At 35.4% G+C, this 25,111-nt stretch overlaps 1 protein-coding gene, 1 non-coding gene and 1 pseudogene across 2 annotated transcripts; 2 read left to right on the forward strand and 1 right to left on the reverse strand.

Moving 5' to 3' along the window:
- The first annotated feature begins 1,931 nt into the window (after positions 1-1,931).
- On the forward strand, positions 1,932-8,698 carry LOC136221796 (probable caffeine synthase MTL2). Its single transcript, XM_066009221.1, has 4 exons — positions 1,932-2,086; positions 2,206-2,619; positions 2,752-3,009; positions 8,139-8,698. The coding sequence occupies exons 1-4, from the start codon at positions 2,009-2,011 to the stop codon at positions 8,502-8,504; spliced, it is 1,116 nt and encodes a 371-aa protein (XP_065865293.1). The 5' UTR covers positions 1,932-2,008; the 3' UTR covers positions 8,505-8,698.
- An 11,386-nt stretch (positions 8,699-20,084) lies between these two features.
- On the forward strand, positions 20,085-22,369 carry LOC136222763 (uncharacterized; annotated as a pseudogene).
- LOC136225265 (small nucleolar RNA R71) lies at positions 20,451-20,557 on the reverse strand. Its single transcript, XR_010686989.1, has one exon. It is a non-coding gene; the product is annotated as a small nucleolar RNA R71 (small nucleolar RNA).
- Positions 22,370-25,111: the final 2,742 nt, after the last annotated feature.

A 25,111-nucleotide genomic window follows, 5' to 3' on the forward strand; every position in this document is an offset into this window, starting at 1 on the left:
ATCAAGGCTCATTAACACTTCTATCTATAAGAGATAAACATCTGGACGCGTTCATTGAGACAACCGAGCAACTAGCGAGAAAGATCGAGTCTAGATATGAGCCACTCATTAATGTATTTGACTATCTAGGGCTCCCCAATGCAAGTTCATCCAAAACGCATGGATGGAGCTTGTGTTTTTCTATTGAATCTAGGGACTTGGTACTTTTTCTATCTGGAGGCTTCTAACCAATAGTCTCTTTGTCCATTTAGAAAAAGTTATAGGACCACTTATCCTTCACCAAGCTGGATGGATTCTAGTATTTGTTCGCTCGAGCCTCTCCCGTTTCAATAATTTTATTTTCAGGATCCAATTTTTAAGTTTCTTTAGATAAAGTTTTACCTTTAGTAAAGTATTGACTCACCGTCATGTCGTTTTGTGAGACCAAGAACAACTTGTTCTCGAGTTGTTGGAGTTTGACATCGTTTGTTCTTGCAAATATTCCGCCAAGAGTGTCTTTGATGCTTTGCAGCAAATCGTCCTTTACTAAAATTTATAAAGTATATATTGATTTACCACACATGACCTTCCACTTTTTAAGGTCATTTTGTTCCGTCGGAGGTGTTATTTCATTACCTCCCACAGTCTCCTATAAATCTTGGCCGAACAAAATTGCATACGGGTACTTCGAGTGCTAAAATTATTATTATTGAGTTTTTCCAGAGTGCTTAGTGAGGTAGATATTTCAGCCATGACGATTTGATTTTCTCTTTTAAACAACCAAGTATGTTTAGTGTCAGACCAATAATTTTCACTCTCCCCGGCTGTACGCTAACAATATCCCGAACAACCCCAATCCTGGATAGAGAACTTCTGAAGAACTCGACTTCTAGTCCCTAACCACCTACTTACACTCGACCACGTACCGATCCTTGACGGTCCGCTCTGATACCACTTCCTAACTTATGAAGGACTAATTGAACAAACTCAGTTTTATTAGGTCAAAACTGATATTCTACGAAATTTTCTTATTTTCCACACTATTAACCACGCACACACTTTCTGCACTGTATATTCTTACTTTAAATCTCACTCTTTATGCTACTTAAAAAAAAAAAAAAAAAAAAAATTATTCATCCATCCCTTCCAAGGTCTCTCCTATATATACTAGTCGTAATAAGTTGGTTATCAAACAAATCTCAGCCACAATTTATATCACCTAAAATCATCTTATCTGAAAAACTAAATTGTTACATTTAAAAAAAAAAACTAAATTGTTAGAACAATCTACAAAATCGGTGCTGTTTGTTTTATTATCATACAATAACAACAAAGCCTTAGTCCGGAAATGATTCGGGATTGAGTAACATGAACCAGCGTACAAAACCGTGTCAGCCACATAAATTCTCTCACTTCACTCCGTCCTATCCACTACCATATTTTATTAGGATATCTGATGCAGCGGAATAAACAGACTTTGGTTCTAAACGGTTGTTCGCGCACGAACAATGATTAAAACCGTCAACGATCATTGAATCGCGCACGACTAACGAAAATTGAGAAGAAAAGAGAATAAACTTTGAAATATTATTAATCAAAAACTCCTTACATAAGGGGGGCGTCGAGCCTTTATATAGGCTGACAAATAAAACCTAATTCGAAACCTAAAAGGAACAAAACACGGAAATAATTGAAAGTACAACAAAAACACAAACTGCCGTTTTGAGGCCCTAAACGATCTCAGATGGCTAAAAAATACGTCCACCATGGGTCTATAGACCCATGGGTTTGATTCAATGGGCCGAATCCAATCAAATTAGGGCCCGAAATCGCTAAATTCCAACAACCCGTTTTAACTTCAAAATCTCCTTTGTCACCAGATCAGCTTTCTCCAAATAGTTCAAGGCCCGCTCCACTTCATCAATATCTATCTTTTATTATTTAACCTTCATTCAAGCATACTTATAGTCTATAAATACAATTAATCAAGTTATATAGCATCAAAATCAATGCAAGTTAAAAAGCAACAATGCAAGTTCGAGTACAAATTCTTCAGATGAATGGAGGGGAAGGAGAAAATAGCTACTACAGAAACTCTTTGCATCAGGTTTCACCGATATTGTTGATTAAACATATATATATATATATATATAAATATCAAACTAATTTCCTTGTTTAATTTTAACCCATACTTACTATACTTATTTCTTTCTTCATCTTATGCAGAAGAAAGTGATTTTAACAGCCAAGCCCATACTGGAAGAAAGCATTGCACAACTATGTCAAAAAAGCTTGTCTGAGTCTGAGTGTCTGACAATGGCAGATTTTGGGTGTTCTTCAGGACCCAATACACTTCTGCCACTTTGGAAAATCATTGAAACAATTGATTCCACTTTTACTAAATTGAACAAGAAACCACCAAATCTGCAGTATTTCCTAAATGATCTTCCAGGGAATGATTTTAACACCATTTTCATATCAGTACTACCCGGTTTTCATCAGAAACTAGAGAAAGAAAAAGGCAACAAGTTTGGACATTGCTTCATAGGTGCAATGCCTGGAAGTTTCTATGGAAGGCTGTTTCCATCAAATTCCCTGCACTTTGTTCACTCTTCTTTCAGTCTCCATTGGAGTTCTCAGGTTCTAACACAAAAATAGATATATAAATTTTAATTTATTTTTTATGTTGAAAATCTCTAACTGAGGGTGAATCTAGGGATAGCAAATTAATATAATGTTCCTTACTATATTTTTGGTTTATATATGAAACAGGTTCCTGAATTTGGAATTCCACTGAACAAAGGTAATATTTGCCTAGATGAGTCAAGTCCACCAAGTGTCCAGAAAGCATATCAGAATCAATTCGACAATGATTTTACCAAATTCTTGAGATCACGCTCGGAGGAGATGGTTAATGGTGGTCATATGGTGATCACTTTTGCAGCTAAAAGTGATAAAATACCTTATTGCAAATATGGTGGCGAAATTTTTCATTTAATTGGTAATTCTCTAAAAGACATGGTTAATGAGGTAATCATCTTTGGCTTATTTCGCTTCACTTCCCTTTTGATGGTTTACAAGTGTTAAAAATCCATTACTAACAATTGTTTTTTTTACCGATAATATGCAAAAATACAATGTTGACTGTAATTTTATCTCTAAATGTATGATGCAATTTTATAAATTGCTATCAAAGAAAAATTTTAATCTTAACATTTGAAAGTTTGATTCTCAAACATCACTTTTGGATTTTAACTATTAGTTATTAGTTTAAACGTTTTAAACTATTGATTTATATAGACAAAAGTGAATCATTATTTATTAAGGATAATCTCACCTGACTTAGATAATCGAAAAGTTATAAGACTATATTGATCCTTCCTTATAGAATTCTCCACAAATTCCAAGACTTAATCAATATGTGGCTTATATTGTTCCATCAACCGATATTATACTACTATAAATTAGGAAGTGTTGTCTGCATCAGAGTGAGTGAAAATGGAAATAAAAGTGTATAATAAGTGTGAGAAAAATCATTTGTCATATGTGGCGTGTGTTCAATAAAAGTGTTGTACACTGTGCAGCAAAATTAATTGAGCACAAGTTGTGCATATTATTTCAATTTGTACTTTATGTTTTGTCCAAATTTCAATATAACGAATACTAGTCAAAATATTTTATTATCAATTAAGTTATCGTCATTCAAACAAGTGGTGTCAAAGCAGATGATCGGGGATCGATAGTCGTGTGTGAGTGAACATGCGATCAAGGACCGGTTATCTAGAGATAAGGAGTTTTCAATTTAGGCTCTTTGTGCTTCGAGTTATTATTAGCGTGAAGTCTAGGATTGCGTAAATTATTGGTCTAGAACAAAGCTTACTTGGTTGATAAATGAGATAACCAAGTCGTTATAGGTGACATGTCTATCTCGGCAAGCACTCTTGAAAAGGTTAATCATAATAATTACAATACTTGGAATATTTGTATGCCATTTTATTTGCTCGGTCAAGATTTATATGAGATCATTGGAGGTAATGAAACAACACCTCCAACCGAACAAAATGGTCTTAAAAAGTGGAGGGTGAAGTATGGTAAACCAATCTATGTTTATCAATTTCGGTAGAGGATGATTTGTTGTAGCGCGTCAAGGATTCCAAAACCCCCAAAGAAGTATGAGACATTTTTTCGGAATTATCTACAAGAACAAATGACGCCAAGCTCCAACAGCTCAAGAACGAGTTACTATCGATCTCGCAACGCGATATGACGGTGAGTCAATAGTTTACTAAAATTAAAACTTTATGTAAAGAAATTTCAAAATTTGATCGTGAAAATAAAATTACTGAAATGGGAATAAGAAGGATCATAGTTGTTGCATCTTAAATTTAACGTGTTTGTCCCAGCAACCGGTCGATGGGCTAAACAACCAAATTTAAATGAATTAGAAAATATATTGGCTAATCAAGAGGTTGTAGACAAACAAATGTCTAAAGTTTCTATAAATCATGAAGATGATGCTGTTTTTAGTAAGGTTAACATAAACAGCAATAAGGAGGGAGCTGGCAACAAGAGGGAGCTTATATGATAGTAATCAAGTAGACGAAAAGGCGCATTGGTGCAAAAAATGATTACTATTATGTACGTGACGAAAGAGGACACTATACTCGAGATTGTTGATACAAAAAAAGTAGAAAGATACATAACATCCATTTATTCCAAATATGAAAGTGAAGAATATTGGAATTTTTAGGCTTCATGTACTGTTGCAGAACTAGTGACATTATATTCAGTGTTTCCCTCCAAAGCAGATGAAAAGTAAGAGGATGCACTTACGGCTCGGCAGCAAAAGGATGAGGAACCAGTGAGATGGTGATGGGAAGCTACTCAACCCTTCTAATGAAGAAGGGGAAAAGAAAGATCTTCAAAAAGAGCCATAAACTTTGTGTGAAATGCTACTACCTAAGGAAGAGGTGGAGCGTGAACAACAAGCAATGACTGAGACGTTGAGAAGGAAAATGGGGTGTGAATAATCAGTATTTTTTTAGACGATGCCAGTAAAGAGGAAGATGGACGCATATGCGAAAATCACTGTGCATGAGACTTCTATCTACGAGAGAGATGCAACCTTTCCCATCACTAATAAGCAACAAATTTGCACCAAAAGAAAAAAGAGGAGTCTAGGCAAATGAAGATGTCCAAGGTGCAACAACCCAATGGAAAAATGGAGCACAAGGTAAGCATGGCTAAAGGTTGGCATGTTACGTCAGAGAAAAGGAGGAAGGTACTTCCAAAAAAAAAAATCATGGATTGGGATTTCCTAATGGAAGTCCTTAAGTCATTCGGTTTTTCATCGCAGTTCAGAGATTGGATTCTTAGCATTCTGTCTTCAGTAAGAATTTTAATAATGACACCGACTGGCAGTCAGGGGTACTTCGCTTGCACTCGAGGGGTCCGCCAGGGGGACCCTCTTCCCCAATACTGTTCGGTCTTACTGAAGATTACCTAAGCAGAACGATCGCTTCTATGATCGCACAAGGACATTTGAGCCCAATGCTATACTCATGTACACATGCCTTCCCCACGTATCTCCTTTATGCGGATGACGTTCTGTTATTTTGTAGAGTGACTATTCAGAATGCTCGCTCACTTAACACAATCTTTGATCATTATAGCTCTGTTTCAAGACAGCAGGTCAGTCGACACAAGTCGGAAATCATGTTTGGAAGATCTATGACCGCCAGACGCTGGGTAAAACTCGCTGACGTAACTGGTATGAAGCCTAGGAGCGTCCCGTTTGGCTATCTAGGCGTGCCGCTGTTCTAAGGAGCTCCCAGAGCCAACTGGCTCACTCGTATTGCGGATAAGATCACCTTTTCATTCTCCAAATGGAAAGGAAAATCCCTTTCAATGGCGGGCAGACTAACAATGGCTAGGGCAGCAATAACGAGCTCCCTCATTCACTCGTTCCTCGTTTATAAATGGCCCGTAAGCCTGCTGAAAAGATTAAATCGACACATTAGGAATTTCAACTGGTGCGGATCCATCTCTGAAAAGAAATTGGTTACAATCCCCTGGCATGTTTGTGTGAAACCTTTGAGAGAGGGGGGTCTCGGTATCAAGCATCTACAGACGTTTAACACTGCATTGCTAGGGAAAATGGCCTGAGGTTTAATCCATGGGAATTCGCTCTGTCACAGAACCCTGCGTTCGCGATTTATTGGAGCAACAGGCTTGCCAAAATTCATCTCTAATTCTTCAATTTGGACCTCGATTAAAGGAGTTTATACCTTGCTTAAGCATCACTGCTTGTGGCGCATAGGGGAAAATTCCAGCCTCAACTTTTGGACATCCGAGTGGCTTAATCCTCCGGTATATATCCAGGTGAATCTAACACCGAGCAGGTCATTAGTGCATGGTGTGGATGATTTCTTAAGGGGCAATAACTGGACGAATCTCCCTGACCTGCCAGTGCCGCTACTTTAGATTATTAAAGCAGTGGCTCGTATTGATGATGCTACGAATGTCTGTATTTGGAAACCAGCTGAAAACGGCACTTTCACAGTGAATTTATTTTATAAATGGTTGCAGCATGAACCGACACGGCCCGCTATTTTCCGGTTTCTTTGGGGAAACTTCATCCCACCATCTCGGTCTGTTTTATGCTGGAGAGCCTTCCTTGGTTACTTGCCCACGCACGATTTGCTCCATCTTCGGGGGATCCAGATTGTATCTCGCAGTTGTCTATGCAATTCCAATACAGAAACTCTACAACACTTGTTCATTGAGTGTAATTTTGCGAAGGCTGTTTGGAGAAATATCAGCTCTCTATTCGGACGCACTCTAGGCCTCGACATTAATTTCTTGGATTTCTTACAACAGGCAGCTAGGCAACGCTTCAGTTCACATGTACAGAAGTTGTGGAATAGTGCAATTATTCATGGGGTATGGTCTATTTGGAGAACACAAAATGAAGGCATTTTCGAGGATATAGTGCCATACATTCATCGGACGTTGCGTTTAATCTGGACGCAAATCTAGGAAGCAGACACCATAGCTGCTGGCATGATATGGAACTCGGAGGTGGAGCTGGGAATATTGCAGACACTACAGCTGCAACCTCACCATCACCGTGCCCCCAGAATCATACCAGTCCGCTGGCAAGCCCCACCAAGGCATTGGATCAAGGTAAATACCGACGCCTCAGTTACGTCTAATTCAGCATGTTGCGGAAGGATTTTCATAAACTCAAGTGGCTGCTCAATCGGTGCTTTCGCATTCCACTCGACATACCCATTCACACATCTCGCTGAGCTTGAGGCTGCTCTTTACGCTATTGAAACTGCTCACTCTAGAGGCTGGCATTCCTTGTGGTTAGAGAGCGATTCCACCTTTGTCGTCGGTTTTCTTCGGATAAGGAGTCTGCCGTTCCATGGCAGCAGCACCGCAACTGGCAACGGTGTCGAACCATGCTTGCATCCATGAACTTCGTCGTCTCCCACGTCTTCCGGGAGGGCAACATGGTAGCTGATGCGCTCACAAGCCTTGGTAGAGTTTCTACTAATACCTGCTGGTGGGATACCCACCCCAAACTGTGTGACCTGATGATCAGTGACAATAGAATAGGACGTTCAATGTATCGGTTCTCTTAATTGCTACTATTTTGTACTTTCTCATTTTTAATAAATTGAGTTTGGTTCGGGGGTTGCTGTCGGGGTGCCAACCTGGTTGGGATGTCGCGGAACGCCCATCCTCTCTCTATTTTTAATCAAAAAAAAACAAAAAAAAAATCACTAAGGGGATAGACATCAATCAGATGGTGATTTTTTGTCTTTATTTTTAATGTGTCCATGTGTTTTTAAACATTTCAAGGTTTATTCACCAACGATCTTTAAAGTTAACCAATATAAATTCATTAATTTCACTTTATATTAATTGTATTCCTTAATTTATGTGAAAAAAACATAGAATGACTTATATAATGGGATGAAGATAGCATCAATTAAGTCCTCCTTATTCAAAAATTATTTTCATACTTAAACCATTTTTCCCCCCTCTTAGCTCTTTCTTTATTAACCCAAAACCCTCCATTTAATCAAAGCCTAAATATTTAACAATTACCATTAATGTTAATATCATGTTTGTTGATAAATGTGAAGCAGGGAATGATTAAAGAATCAACAGTGGATAACTTCAATATTCCATTTAATCCTCAGTCTAAAGAACAAGTGAGGAATGTAGTTGAAAAGGAAGGTTCCTTTAGCATTAAAGGAATAGAAGAATTCAAAATAAGCTGGGATGCAAACATCGATGATGGTAACATTGGATTGACATTTAATTTGGTGGAGAGAGCCAAATATGTTTCCAATTGGGTGAGAGCTGTAACAGAACCTATGCTTGCAACTCATTTTGGAGATGCTATTATTGATAATTTATTTTATAGATTCTCCTTGAAGGTTGTTGATTGTTTGGAGAAGGAAATAGGATTCCTTAACTTTATAGTAGTTTCCATGACGAAAAGAAAATGAAAAAGGACTTTTATCATTTTAAGAGTTTTGAATTCTATGTGTGTAAGATTTGTGTTCTTGCTCTTAAAACAAAAGTTATTGTATTTTCGATAGGTTTCATTTTACTAATAAAAAATAATGTATAATTTCAAAATTTATTGGGTGACCAAGAAGGTGCAGGTTGAAGGATAGTCAAAACATGAAATTTCAATTAAGTTTGAAAATTGCATTGGTTGGTCAACGTTAGATTTAAATTTTCCTTTTCTATGTGAATGATAAATTCATTCTTACCTAATATCCATAACGGCCGTTTGGTTCACGAAATGAAATGGAATGGAATAAAATAACAAAGAATGAAATTGAAATTTGTTTGGAATAATTATTCCTATATTTGGTTGGTGGAATAAAATAGAATGAAATGCTGAGATTTTTGGGGATAATTTTATTGTTCTTCCCAAACCTTAGGAGGTGATTGTGCGTAATTTAAAGACCTTCAGGGAGAGTTTTAGTAATTTGAACTCGGCATTATCTGTTCCTTCAACTTGCGTTCATTTATTGGGTTGGGCTAGACCTAGGGATGGCTGGGTTAAATTGAATTCAGATGGCTCGTGTAGTTCGACTGGGTGTATTACTACTAGCGGAGTCTTAAGAGGCGCTAATGGAGTGTGGTTGGAAGGTTTCTCTCAAAATCTGGGTAAGGGGTCCTCCTTTAATGCGGAGCTTTGAGGATTTTTTCAGGTATGAGATTGTCGGAATAGTGGGGTGTTCGTTTCTTACTTATTGAATCTGATTACCTTGAGGCAGTGAGGTTACTGTCTGATAAGGATAGTGTTTGCTTGGCCAACTGGATTTTGGTTAAGTCTATTAAAAGGTTGTGGAACTCTTTTACGGGGATCCGAATCAGGCATGTCTTCAGGGAGTGTACTTGGGTGGCGGACAGCCTTGTGAAGAGTGGTTTCTCGAGGGAGCTGGGGGTTTCTATGCTCTCCGCCCCTCCGCAGTTCATCTTGCAGATGCTGCTGGATAATGCAGTTGGTGTTTGCTTTCCCAGACTTGTTCCTGGTTGAGGGTTTTGGTGTTGTGTTCTGTTTTGTTTTTTCTTTCCTTTTCCTACAAAAAAAAAAAGATAGAATGAAATACATAATTTTTTATTCAAAACAACATTATCCTCAAATGTAATTTTTTGTTTCTTTTAAAATTCAAATGAGTTAATACACATATTTGCCCTTGTATTTATCCGTTTTGACAGATATATCCTTATATCAAATAAACACATAAATATATCCTCATATTTTTTTAAATAACAACAAAAATACCATAATCTAACAGATTGATGAAATGTTACTAATAGTCAACATTAGAGCCTCCATGTTGTTGGGGTTTAGTGTCCTATAGACAATTGTTCTAGGATACAAACTTAATGTAAATGAATTGTTCTTTATATCATTTGTTTAATGAGATATATGTTTATAACTATATAAAGGCAATCCTTTTTAAGCACTAAATAAAGTCTAATAAAAGGAAATCCGTAAGTTTATTTAAAGTAATTATAAAGTGTTCATACAAGCATGAAGTGAGACAAAACTTTATAGTAAACTAATAAACTTAAAACCACCCCAAGTCAAGTGATATGTTTGGGATTGACATATCACTGTTGAGACTTGTATGTAACAATGTCTTCTGTCCGACAGAAAGCTGATCTCACAAGCTTCACATATACAGATATCTGGACAATTGCATAGATCCGATGAAACGTTGTTCATTAGGATTGGGGATCCAATTTGAGATAACAGGATGGGTAGATTCATCCTTGTCACCTGTTCATCTCATTGGTATTAATAGGTATAACTAATCCTCAGACTCAAAGGAATATTAATTGGTATTCTGGATTACGGAATGTGATGCTTTGACTCTGGTGTAACACGATCCTTAACAGAGATGACTCTGGGGTGTGAACAGTAGACGTTGGGTATCATAGGAAGTAATTGCGGAGTCGTTATATATTGGATTGAGCATTTATCACTCCCGATAAATGGGAGATACATCCATGGATCGCTTGTGGAAGACTCGACTCTAAATCCTTGCAAGGTGATAGCTTAAGAGTAAGAAATACAGATTTCACTTAACCTATCTTTTTGAGTTGACTCGGCCTGTACAAGTAAAACGAACGTCTCGCTATATGTGACTTGACATCACCCATAGTCATAAGATTCAGTTCAAGGATGTAGTTGATAAATGATCGAATTATACTGTAACTAATACGGAAAGGTTAACGACAGAATCAACCTGTCTTCTTATAGCTTTGGGGGAATGATTACGGACTTGCTAAACACATACTCTGTACATCATTCCGTTATGCAAAGATTAAATATAATTCTTTGAAAATTAATTTAATAACGTTGCATACGGCTAGAAGCAATAAGAACCTAATGGATCACACATAAGACTTGGAACCTAAAAGAGAGATAGATGTTAATTAATTGATAGAAGCCCAATTGAGCCCAATAAGGCCCATGGACATAAGGGGGGTCGAAATCATGTAGTGACATACATGAATAATTAATTTGATTTTGTTAATCCTAATTAGATTAGGAATATGAATTAAATTAATTAAGAGATAATTAAGTTAGGAGTTTTAATTAGATTAATATACTCCTATTATTATCCAATGAAGTTATTATTATTATCCTTAATATATTAGATATATAGTGAGATAATAATTAGGAATTCTATTCCGAATGGAATTCCTATTCAGTAACCTAATTCTATCTAACTAGGGATTAGATACAAGAGATTATAAATACCCATTCCCTTGAGATTTTCGAAATCCAAGCAAGCCATACCCTACTTGTGATTTTCGAAATTCACCTAGTCCAAGAGAGAGAAAATTCGACACCCCTAGTTCGAGGATGAGATTTCTCTACGGCTTCGTTTGATCAATTAATTTTCATCTATTTCTTTTATTCTTGATCTTGTGTTGATTAGTTAGAGGCAATCTACTTTGGTTTTTATTCAACGGTTGATACTAAATTAATCTTCCCGTGTTTTATTTCGTGTTTGGGAACTCGAAGAAGAAAAACAAACAAAATGGAGAAATTCGTTTTACTACTCCTACATCAGATCAGTTCACGATTTCGCGGATTCCCGGAGATTGAACCGTCGGATTGTCGCGATGTTTGGACAGGAGTTTCTAGACATATTCTTCCATGTTTCCACGGAAGGGATTGTCGTTCGGAGGTCTGGAAGGTCTGTTTCGGATAAGGGCAGATTGGTAGGTAGTTTCTATCTCTTTTGAAGTTGTGGGCACTTCATTAACAACGGTAGATTGATCATCAAGAGGTAATTCTTCTTATCCCTCTTTATATGAAATAATGGTTAACGGATCTTGTGGTTTATGGAAATAGGTTAAAATTTTTATATTTCCGCTGCTATACCTTAGCCTAATTTCCAACACATGTCATCTCCACCTTACCTGCCACCTCTACTAAAAATTGCTAAAAATTGCAAGTTAGATCTTTATCATAAAAATTGCCAAATCAGATCTTTACTTGCTGAAATTCAAAACTTCACCCTAAAATCTCCCAAATCAAACAAACCCACAAACAAAAATCTCCCAAAATCAGAAGTGAAATTCAAACAATAAATATCCAGAAATTAAGAAGGAAAGTGCGGTGAAAAGGAGAGAAAAGAGGAGATCGAAGATTGAAGAGTTGAGGCATGTGATTTATTCAACACAAAAAAACCACCCAACCCAAAATGCAGCCACCATCACCGTTCATATACATCCTGAATAAATCCTCAAACCTTGTTCATCACCATTGCCGATCTCTGATTTCCACTTTCTTCTCAAATTTAACCAATTGGACTGTGCTTTATTCTCTACCTCACACTATGTTTCTTTGACTCCTTCAAATGCTAATTGTCACATAGGAATTATTAATGATTCATACACCTTAATTGTTGCGAGTAGTATATGAAACATGCAGAGTTATTCAATTTATGTTGTGGGTTTGCTTGCTCAATGTCAGCCATGTGGCTGTTTGAATGGAGATGTACATAGTTGGCAGAGGCATAGTTGGAGATCAGCGGTATCGTTTAACAATTGGCAGCCACATCGTTAGAGATAAGCGGTGCATTATAAGATCCACGGCGGTGGATATCAACAGCGGTGAAAAGAACTGTGGTTGGTGAAGAACGGGGTTTGGGTAGAGGGATTCTTTCACACAGATCTTTAATTGTTTTTCATCTGGGTGATTAGAAGGATTTTTTTAATCGACAGGTGTCAATCTATTTATGGATTTTTTTTAATGAAAAAAACAAACATGGAGGCTGTGGTGTTGACTGTTAGTGCCATCTCATCATTGTGTTAGATTAGGATATTTTTGTTGTTATTTAAAAAATATGAGGATATATTTATGTGTTTATTTGATATAAGGATATATCTGTCAAAACGGACAAATAAAAGGGTAAATATGTCTATTAACCCAAATTCAAATTATTACTATAAATGGAAAACATGAGAGACAGAAAAAACACGAAAAATAGAAAAAAAAATTAGAAACGAAAAAACAATAAAAAAAGTGGAAAACAGTAAAAACACAAAATGTAAAAGCGTAAAAAAAAACATTAAAAACAAAAAAAAAACAAGAGAAAAAATGAAATAAAAGTGGAAAAGGGTGAAAATGCCAAAAACATATAAACGGGTTGACACACAAAAAAACAACACGCACAACATGAAAAAACACAAAAAAAAAAATGCAAATGGTAAAGCGTAAAAAAATGTAGATACATGGAAAGCTGTGAAAACGTAAAAAAACGAAAACCTGAAAAAATTTGGAAAATATAAAAACGTGAGAAATTGTTAAAAACACGAAAACGTGAAAACACAAAAAGTGAAAATCACGAAAAGTAAAAAAAATGTTAAAAACAGGAAAGCATTAAAAGTGGAAAAGCATGAAAATGTGAAAAACCGAAAAACGTGAAAAAAAAACAAAAAACACGAAAATATGAAAAATACATTTATAATATTTTTTCATATTTTTATAGTTTTTCGGCTTTTCTTTGTTTTGCGTTTTCTTTTTTTTTTTGTGTTTTTATTCGTATTGTGTTACTTTTTTGCGTTAAATGTGAAGAAATATTTTGATAATAATACTAACTTTAAAATTAAATTCATAAAAAGAACCAATTAAGTCACTACTCTCCTTTATTATTATTAGGGAAAATTCAAAAGAAAAAAAAGTGTGAGTTTTTTTGTCCCAATGATTATTAAGGTTGCTCGTTTTGCTTAAAAACTGTGATCTTTTAGTTTGATATGCTAAAAATAACCATTAATGGTTTCAAAATGAATTTCTTTTAAGAATTAAAGTTCTTTATTATTACATGTACTATAAAATTACGTTTTTTATTTCCAAAATCATTATTTTTTAACTTTATATCTCCTCATAAAAAAATAGTTAAATGACCTAGAAAAAACATTTCGCACAACTAAAATTGATTAAAACAAATTTAGTTTTGGAAATTTTCATTTTGAAATCGTTAACAATCATTTATTGAATAACAAACTAAAAAATTATATATATATTTTTTTTAGTAAAGTGAATAACCTTAGTTCTCTCTTAATAGAAAAAAAAAACAATAGCATAGGTTTGACAAAATCATATAACCACGTTTTTTTTAATTTACCATCATTTTTATTATAGAATTTAAAATAAAAATTTGAATCTATTTTAGACCTAAATCATATTATTTGGTCATTTTTTATATATGAATGCTACATTTAAAAAAGTTACTATATATATATATATATATAGGAGATGGTTTTGTTTGTTTTTTCCTTTCCTGTTTCTACCAAAAAACAAAATATAGGAGATGACTCTTGTGAGAACACTTTTTTAGGTGTGGACACTTTGTTATGTGAGAACATTCAAAACTACGCCGTTTTGAGTATAAAAATTAAATAAAACATGGAATACTGCTGGTGGGATTTGAACCCAAGCACTCCCAACTATACTCTATGCTGCTTACCACTAAACCAATTACTTTTTCTTGTATATTATGTCGTGCGCTGCTTAATATATAGTACTGTCCTTGTATCTTCTATTGTTTAATATTTGATGCATACACTTATTAATATCGATTCAATGTGCATAATAATAAATTATTAAAAGAAAAAAAAGTGCATAATAATGAATTATTAATAGAAAAAAGAATGTGCATAATAATGAATTATTAATAGAAAAATAAATCCAAGAACATGCTCTAATTTCTTATTTATTTAATTCATCTATATTTTTGTAATTTGTGTTTTAAAATGTTAAGGACGATGTTCTAAATATTGTTACATGCGTTATAAACAATATAATTTGTGTTCTAAAAATTAAGTATAATGTTTTAAAAAAATCAGTAAATATATGGACCATTTTTGCATTTGTTCTATAATATAATTTATAACTCATATTTTAAATAACATAACGTATGTTCTAAAGTTTATAGTTTGTGTCGGGTAAATTACAACAATAGTACCTGAACTTTACCTATTTTATACTTTGGTACCTGGATTACATTTTGTCCCAAAAATATACCCGAAGTAACGATGACCGGACAATTTAGTAAATTTTACCGGTAAATGACCGGTCAATGCAAGTTTGTCTGAGTAAATTACATCAATGGGACCTGAACTTTTCCTAATTCACACTTTGGTACCTGGATTTTTTTGTCCTAAAAATATAACTCAAGTGAAGGTGACCGGATAATTTAGTACATCTGATCGGTTAGTGACCAATCAACGAGAGTTTGACCATTTTGAATTAAAAATTAGGACCTACAATACACTCAATTAACATAAAATTATAATACTACCCTTTAATATATATGTAGAGCTAAAGAGTAGTATTATATACGTTAATTGAGTGTATGATGGGTCTAAATTTCTAATTTAAAATGGTTAAACTCACGTTGACTGATCAAATATACTAAATTATCGATTCATCTTTATTTGAAGTGTATTTTTTGGGAAAAATGAAATTTAGGTACCAAAGTGCGAATTAGGGTAAAGTTTAGGTACCATTAATGTAATTTACTCATCAAACCCGCATTGACCGGTAAAATATATTAAATTGTCCGGTCATCATTAGTTCAGGTATATTTTCGGGACAAATTAAGTATAATGTTCTAAAAAAGTCAGTAGATATCTGGATTATTTTTGCATTTGTTCTATAATATAATTTATAACTCAGATGTTCGAAAAAACATAACGCATATTCTAAAAAACATAACATATGTTCTAAAAAATATGTCGTATGTTCTAAACTTCATAGTTCGTGTTTTAAAAGTTAAAATATATATTCTAATGTATGTTTTAAAAAATATATTTTCTTATATAAATAAAATATTAATATGAAATTTTATTAAAATATATAATATATTTTTATTTAAAAAATATAGCATTGCATTTTTTTAACATCAGATATACTTAATAATATATAAGAATTGTATAATGAACAAACTAAAGCAAGCGTATTTTTATTTAAAAAATATAGTATTAGATTTTTTTAGCATCAGAAGCACTTAATAATATATAAATAAAAGAATTGTATGATAAACAAACTAAAACAAGTGTATTTTTATTTTAAAAAAATATAGTATTGGATTTTTTTTAGTATTAGAGCCACTTAATATTATATAAATAAAAGAATTATATAATAAATGAACTAAATTAAGTGGCCTAGCAGTAGATGGTGCACGTGTGTCACTCTTTCTATGCCTAAGTCTCAGGCTCGAATCCCTCCACCCTCATTTTCTTATTTATTCTTTAATTAAAGGTACCAAAACTACGTCGTTTCATATTGTTCTCACATAACAAAGTGTCCTCACCTAAGGGATAGTTCTCACTTGAAATTAGATCCCTTTCGGCTCTGGCCCAAGGCGGACACACTCCTGGCCTATGCTCAGGGCTGGTCTTGGCCCTTGCAAGGTCATGACAATCATTTCGATTGGCAGCTCCCATACTCAACAAAAAGAACCAATTGAAGATCAAACTTTTTTGCAATTTACAAATAACGAAATAATTAATTGATATATTATTATTAGATTATATACAAATTTATTCCTATGGTTATTAGGTAAAAACTGATCTCACCCTTATGTACAAAACAATTCAATTTCAAGCCTCGTTAATGAAAGATATTTTTTTTATTTCATGTGCAAATTTATGAAATGCCTATCCCAAGCAAACTTCAACCTGAAGTACAAACCCCATAGCTCTACAAGCACATTACTGCAAATATCTAAGTTAACATCGAACCCTCCTACCCAAACTTCATTGTCATTCCGAGCAACGCCCCCTGCAGCCGCCGGACCCGGGGCTCGCTTACAAGCGCCATCACTATTCACCTTGATCCAGCCATTCGACGGGAGCTTCCAACTAACCATGACAGTCCTTCTACTACTATTTCTCATGTGCTGCTCATCTAAAAAGGCTTTCTGACATTTCCTAGCTTTACCATATACAAATTCCAGCTTATTTCGACAAACAGCAGTATCCGGATCGAACACCGCCGAGCATCTCCACCGCCACATCCACCAGATGGTGTAGACAAACACGGTACTCCAGCCTATACCACACCCATTCCCCTTTTTACGGAGACCAACTAACAACCAAGAACTAAGATTAGTGCGACAAAACTCAATCCAATCCGCAGCAGGTATCAGGATCCGCCAAAGCCCCAGAGCCTCACTACAGTCCCTCAAAACGTGCAATAATGACTCCGGCAAACCGCATGCTAAGCACATAACAGACTCGCTCAGATGTCTCGCCATCCGAATCGCATTAACCAAAACAGCTTCATATATTAGTAACCAAATAAAGTATTTCAATCTCTCCGGGATTTGCAAATTCTAAATCATCTTCCAATTCTTAGTATGCATCAAATCCCTGCCCTGGACTTGGGTTAAACTAAACGCAGATTTGATGCTAAACATACCTGAACTAGTGAGCCACCACCTCCAGGAATCTTGCTGCTCATCGCCAGGAAAAATGACCATTGATGCCAGGTGAAGCAAAGTAGAGCTCGGAATCAGACATGAAGCATCTCCTATTCCCAACCCCTTCCCTCCTCTAATAGGAAGTTATAGATCTAAATCTAACAGTCTCAGGAATCACTCAAATACAATTTTCCTCAAGAGTGCTATCCCCCACCCATCTATCAGTCTAGAATTTCGTTGAAGTACCATTCCCGACGAGCCTTTCAAGCCCATGATTCAATAAAACTGAACCCTGCACAATGCTCTTCCAAACATGATTAGAATTTTGCTTAGCATGAATCTCCTTAAGATTAGACGTACTTCTCATATACATGTTCCTCAAAACTTCAACCCAAAGGGTCGAATCTTCAGTGATTAACCTCCAACCAAGCTTCGCCACCATAGCCAAATTAAAGTCCCACGTGGGGCGAATTCCCAGGCCACCCCAACATCTTGGCCGACACATAATGTCCCATCGGACAAGGTGAATTTTACGCCGGCTACCCACACTACCTCACAAAAATTGACGATTCAAACGATCCAAAAGGCGACACACATTTATCGGCATAATCGTCGTCTGCATAATGTAAGAAGGAATAGAGGAGGCAATAGAGCGAATCAGGATGGTTCTACTAGCAAGGGATAATCAATGACTCTGCCACCCATTCAGCATGTTCTGCACTCTGTCCACTACATACTGAAAGTCACTATGATCCACACGTTTATGGAAGAGAAAAACTCACAGATACTTACCCAGGTTCGTAGTTGGTGCCACTTGCAACACCGCGCAAATCCTATAAGCAACCCACTCCAGAACATTAGAAGAGAAGGAGACCCTCGATTTGGAGAAGCTCACACACTGCTCTGAAGCAAAACAAAAACTATCCATGACGCCTTTCATCGTGATGGCTTGATCTACCGACGCCTACGCCATTAGCACGATATCATCAGCAAAATGAGCGAGCTTAGGACCTCTTCTAAACACTTGTATCGACTTCCAGCTCCCATTCCCAATGGCATCACCAATAAGACGGCTCAGTGACAAGGCCATTTTAGTCTTGTTACTTTCTATCTTATTCTATGTAATTTGGAAATATTTGGTGTTTAATTGATGTTTTTGTTTCATATTTTGTTTTGGGAGAAAGTTTAGATGTTTGGTGAAAAATCTGGAAATTAGTGGCCTTTTGGAGCATTTTGGAGTATTTGCAAATCAGAGGCCAGTTTCAGTTAAGGCGTGGGCACGTCCTGTCTCAGTTGTAATTGAGAAACAACAGCCAACTTCAGTTAAGGCGTGGGCACGTGGCTGGACGAATTTGGAAGAGATAAGAAGATATTTTCAGATTTGATTTTGGGATATTATCTTATTTAATTGTATTTTATTTTAGTTAGGATTTGAATATTTCCTATCATCTCTATTTAATCATTAATTAATTAGAGATTTATTTTCTTTCCTTATCTCTTAAGGATATTTTAGTCTTTCTTCTTAGGGTTTTCCCCCCTATAAATAGAGGCTTAATATTCCTTAGAGAGAAGGAACTAGGTTTTACAGATTTTCAATTGTATTGTTGAATTGTTTTCATTATGAGTTCCATTTTCTGATTCAAGAGGGATTTCATTAGGTTGAAAGTTGTGAGGTTTTATGTATTAATTTCTTCAAGTATGAATTCAAGTTCTGATTTTCTTCTTCAATTCTTTTTATGATTATTGAATCGTATTCGATCTTCTATTGCTAACTATTTATTCTTGATCCGTAATTGTCTTGAATGAATTACAACAAGTAGCAAAAATCGATCTTGAGTAATTGAGTTTTTGCTTGAGATTGATTGGGAAGAAAATTCAGCCAATTGCTATTGTTTGTCGACGTTCCTCTCAATAGGAATTGATTTGATAAACTTTCTTAATCCTAATGCGGTTATTGAGAAATTGGATATGCTTCATTCCCTTTTCTTAATAACTAGGTTGATTTAGATGCTTCATTTAAATTAATAAATTAAGGGAAAGTGAAAGAGTGAATTAGGTAATCTTTATACTCTTTAATCAAAGATTTGAATTTTAATTTGTTTATCATTTAAACCAAGGATCAACAAACACCCAATGAACCCAATCTCTTGAATCAGGCTCTCTCATTATTGAATTCTCATTTACTTTACTTGTTTAATTTGATTTAACCATCCATCAAAATCAAACCCCCCCCCTTTTATTTTATTTGCTCATTTGAATTAAGAGGTTAATTGTTCTCTTGGGATTCGACCTGGTCTTGCTATTACTACAAATCAAATTGTAATCCAATAGAGAAATCAGTAAAAAACTATAAATCTATTTTGTCGGGCTTCGACAAACCCGTCAAAATTTGGTGCCGTTGCCGGGGAACAATTTAGTTTCTTGATTCATTTTCCTTTGTTTTTGATACTTTTTATGACCCACACCTCTCGTGGAAGTGAACGAATATTTATTTCTGAAATAGAAAAAGAAATACGAAGGTTAAGAAAAGAAACAAAACAAAGGAGTGTTTGTTCATCGTCTTTAGAAAATTTTGAAGAAATCAGAGAAAATTTTGTTTTTCAAAGTTAGGAAGAGACGATGGCTGGAAATAGAACATTAAGGGATTTTGCAGCACCCAATTTAAATCACCAATCATTTTGCACTGAGTTCCCAAATCCAGAGGTACCTTTTGAACTTAAATCTGGATTAATTCACTTACTCCCTTCTTTTCATGGTCTTACAGGTGAAGATCCTCATAAACATTTGAAGGAATTTCATGTTGTTTGTTCCGGTTTGAAACCCGAACGAGTAACCGAAGAGCAAGTTAAACTAAGAGCCTTTCCTTTTTCTTTAAAAGATAAGGCTAAGGATTGGTTGTACTATCTCCCATCGGGATCTATCACGACATGGACAGAAATGCAAAGGTTATTTCTTGAGAAATTCTTTCCATCTTCACGTGCAGCGAATATTAGAAAGGAGATATGTGGAATTAGACAAGCTTCTGGAGAGACCTTATATGAATATTGGGAGAGGTTCAAGCAACTTTGCACTAGTTGCCAACATCATCAAATACCTGAACAACTCCTAATCCAATATTTTTATGAAGTATTGGCTCCAATTGATAGAAGCATGATTGATGCATCTAGTGGAGGAGCATTGGTGAATAAGACACCCGATGAGGCAAGACAATTAATCTCCACTATGGCTGAAAACTCCCAACAATTCGGAACAAGATCAAGCAAAACGACCCAACAAGTTAATGAGGTAAGTAATTCTAACATTGAAAATAAGTTTACTGAATTAGTTTCTTTGGTTCGTCAAATTGCTGCAGATAAAGTGCAACCCGAAAAGGTATATGGAGTATGTTCAAATGTGGGACATCATACTGATGAGTGCCCATCATTACAAGAAGATTTCCAACAAGAAAATGCTATTGGAGGATTTCCAGGACAACCACAACGCAAATATGACCCTTATTCCAACACTTACAATTCGGGATGGAGGGATCATCCAAATTTTAATTATGGAAATCAAGGAGGACAGCCAAGGTTGCAAAACCAGTCATATAATCGACCACCTCAAGTGCAAAGACCATCCAGACCTTCAACTTCTAACTCAGGTATGCCTTTAGAAGACATTGTTAAAAGCCTAGCTGAAAGTACTTTTAAATTTCAACAGAAAATGGAGGCAGAAATTCAGAATTTGGGAAGTCAAATGACTCAATTAGCTACCTCAGTTCATAAATTGGAGACACAAAATTCTGGAAATTTGCCTTCCCAAACTATGGAGAACCCAAAGGAAAATGCTTCTGCAATCACATTGCGAAGTGGGAAGGAAGTTCAATCAACTCCACCTCCAAAAAGAGAAGAGAAACAAGAGGAACCACCAATTGTACCCAAGGAAGATCCTAAGGTAAAATCTGCTCCTATTCCATTAATTCCATCTAAATTGGCCTCTTTTCCTTCAAGATTGGCGAAATCAAAAAAGGAAGAATATGAGAGAGAGGTATTGGAAACCTTTCGAAAGGTAGAGGTAAACATTCCACTCCTTGATGCTATCAAGCAAATTCCAAGTATGCTAAATTTTTGAAGGAATTGTGCACAAATAAGAGAAAATTGAAAATTGATGAAAGAGTAAGAGTGGGGGAAAATGTTTCAGCTGTGATTAAAAAGAGTCTACCTACTAAATGTAAGGACCCAGGCATGTTTACAATGCCTTGTGTTATTGGGAATAAACGAATTGAACATGCCATGCTAGACTTAGGAGCATCAATAAATGTAATGCCTTGTTCTATTTATAATGCTCTTAATTTGGGACCTTTGAAAGAAACTAGGGTAGTGATTCAATTAGCTGATCGTTCTAACTCTTATCCGGAAGGAGTTGTGGAAGATGTTTTGGTGCAGGTGAATGAATTGATTTTTCTGATGGATTTCTATATTTTGAAGATGGAGAATGATACATCTGGAAATTCAGCACCTTTGTTACTTGGCAGGCCATTTATGAAAACAGCAAGAACAAAGATTGATGTTCATGAGGGTACTCTCTCCGTAGAATTTGACGGAGAGATTGTTAAATTTAATATTTTTGATGCCATGAAGTACCTAGAAAATTCAGATACTGTTTATCATGTTGATGTAATTGACTCACTTGTGCAGGAAAATTTTCAAGCAAAAATTAGTCTAAGTGAGTTGGAAGAAGATGAACAAACAAGTGATAATTCATTGAAGGAGGTGCAAAAAGGTATAGAAAAATCTGATATTGAAATACCTAATACTTACAAGAAAATGCTACCTTCAATTTTGCAGGCTCCAAGGCTTGAATTGAAAGATTTACCAGATCATTTGAAGTATGTCTATTTGGGAGAAGAGGAGACCTTCCGGTGATAATTGCAAAAGGTCTAAGCACAGAGCAAGAAGAAAGTTTGATCAAAGTTCTTTAAGATCATAAAAAGGCAATTGGGTGGACTTTAGCCGACATTAAAGGCATTAGCCCATCTGTTTGCATGCATCGAATTTTCTTAGAAGAAGATACAAAACCAGTGAGGGAGCCACAAAGAAAACTCAATCCGGTATTGAAAGAGGTAGTGTTAAAAGAGGTCATCAAGCTTTTGGATGAAGGGATAATCTATGCCATCTCAGATAGCAAATGGGTGAGCCCCGTTCATATTGTGCCAATGAAAACGGGAATCACAGTGGTAAGAAATCAAAATAATGAGTTGGTGCCTACAAGAGTGCAAAACGGATGGAGAATGTGTATTGATTTTCGAAGGCTAAATGCGGCTACTAGAAAGGACCATTTTCCTCTTCCTTTTATCGATCAAATGTTGGAAAGATTGGCTGGAAACATATTCTTTTGTTTTCTTGATGGTTTTTCAGGTTATTACCAAATCGTTATTGCCAAAGAAGACCAAGAGAAGACGACGTTTACATGCCCATTTGGAACATTTGCCTATCGAAGGATGCCATTTGGACTTTGCAATGCTCCGGGAACATTTCAACGTTGTATGATGAGTATATTTTCTGAATATATTGAAAAATGCATCGAAGTGTTCATGGATGATTTTACTGTTTATGGTGATTCTTTTGATAGTTGTTTAAACCATTTGACTAAGATACTGAAACGATGCATTGAATCTAATTTAGTGCTTAATTATGAGAAATATCATTTTATGGTCAATCAAGGAATCGTTTTGGGGCATGTGATTTCGTCTAAGGGAATTGAAGTTGACAAAGCTAAAATTGATTTAATTGTTAGCTTACCTTTCCCTACAAATGTTAGGGAAGTACGTTCTTTCCTTGGACATGCAGGTTTTTATCGAAGGTTTATAAAAGACTTTTCGAAGATAGCCCAACCTTTGTCTAACTTGATGAAGCAAGATGTGAAGTTTGAGTTTGGAGAAGAGTGCAAGGAAGCCTTTGATAAGTTGAAGTCATTGCTAACAACTGCTCCAATCATTCAACCACCAAAGTGGGATGAACCATTCGAAATCATGTGTGATGCAAGCAACTATGCAGTCAGAGCTGTTTTGGGACAACGAATTGATAAGAAGCACCATGTCATCTATTATGCCTCAAGGACTTTGAACGATGCACAACGAAATTACTCTACAACAGAAAAAGAGCTTTTGGCTATTGTTTTTGCTTTAGATAAATTTAGATCATATGTGTTGGGTTCTAAAGTAATTGTGTTTTCTGATCATGCAGCATTGAAATATCTTTTGGCAAAGAAGGAGTCTAAACCAAGGTTGATAAGATGGATTCTCCTACTTCAGGAGTTCGATTTGTAGATTAAGGATTGGAAGGGATCTGAAAATTCAGTAGCTGATCATTTGAGTAGAATTATCCAAGAAGAAGAGCCTATCCCTCTCTCCGAGCACTTTCCTGATGAACAATTATTCGAAGTGCAAGGTTTGCTTCCATGATATGCTCATATAGTTAATTATTTGGTTATTAGACAGTTTCCAACTGATATAAGTCATTCTAGGAAAGAAAAAATTAAAAGAGAGGCAAGATATTATGTGTGGGATGAACCATATTTTTGGAAATTTTGTTCGGATCAAGTAATTAGACGTTGTGTACCTGAAAATGAACATGCATCAATTTTAAATATATGTCATTATCTTGCATGTGGTGGTCATTTTGGACCCAAAAGAACAGCTAGGAAGGTTTTGGATTGTGGTTTGTATTGGGAAACATTGTTTAGAGATGCATACATGTTTTACAAAAGTTGTGAACGATGCCAAATGACTGGAAATATTTCTAATCGTAATGAAATGCCTCAAACACCTATACTTGTTTGTGATATTTTTGATGTATGGGGCGTCGATTTCATGGGTCCTTTTGTTGGGGTTTAGTGTCCTATAGACAATTGTTCTAGGATACAAACTTAATGTAAATGAAGTGTTCTTTATATCATTTGTTTTAATGAGATATATGTTTTATAACTATATAAAGGCAATCCATTTTAAGCACTGAATAAAGTCTAATAAAAGGAAATCCGTAAGTTTGTTTTAAAGTGATTATAAAGTGTTCATACAAGCATAAAGTGAGACAAAACTTTATAATAAACTAATAAACTTAAAACCACCCCAAGTCAAGTGATATGTTTAGGATTGATATATCACTGTTGAGACTTGCATGCAACAATGTCTTATGTCCGACAGAAAGCTGATCTCACAAGCTTCATATATACAGATATCTGGACAGTTACATGGATCCGATGAAAAGTAGTTCATTAGGATTAGGGACCCGACTTGAGATAACATGATGGGTAGATTCATCCTTGTCACTTGTTCATCTCATTGGTATTAATAGGTGTAAATAATCCTCAGACTCAAAGGAATGTTAATTGGTATTCTGGATTACGGAATGTGACGCTTTGACTCTGGTCTAACACGATCCTTAACAGAGATGACTCTGGGGTGTGAACAACAGACGTTGGGTATCACAGGAAGTGATTGCGGGATCGTTATATATTGGATTGAGCATTTATCACTCCCGATAAATGGGAGATATGTCCATGGATTGCTTGTGGAAGACTCGACTCTAAATCTTTGCAAGGTGATAGCTTAAGACTTGAAATACAGATTTCACTTAACCTATCTAATTTGAGTTGACTCGGCCTAT

The sequence above is a fragment of the Euphorbia lathyris genome, chromosome 3, assembly GCF_963576675.1.
Source record: "Euphorbia lathyris chromosome 3, ddEupLath1.1, whole genome shotgun sequence".
NCBI lineage: Eukaryota > Viridiplantae > Streptophyta > Magnoliopsida > Malpighiales > Euphorbiaceae > Euphorbia > Euphorbia lathyris.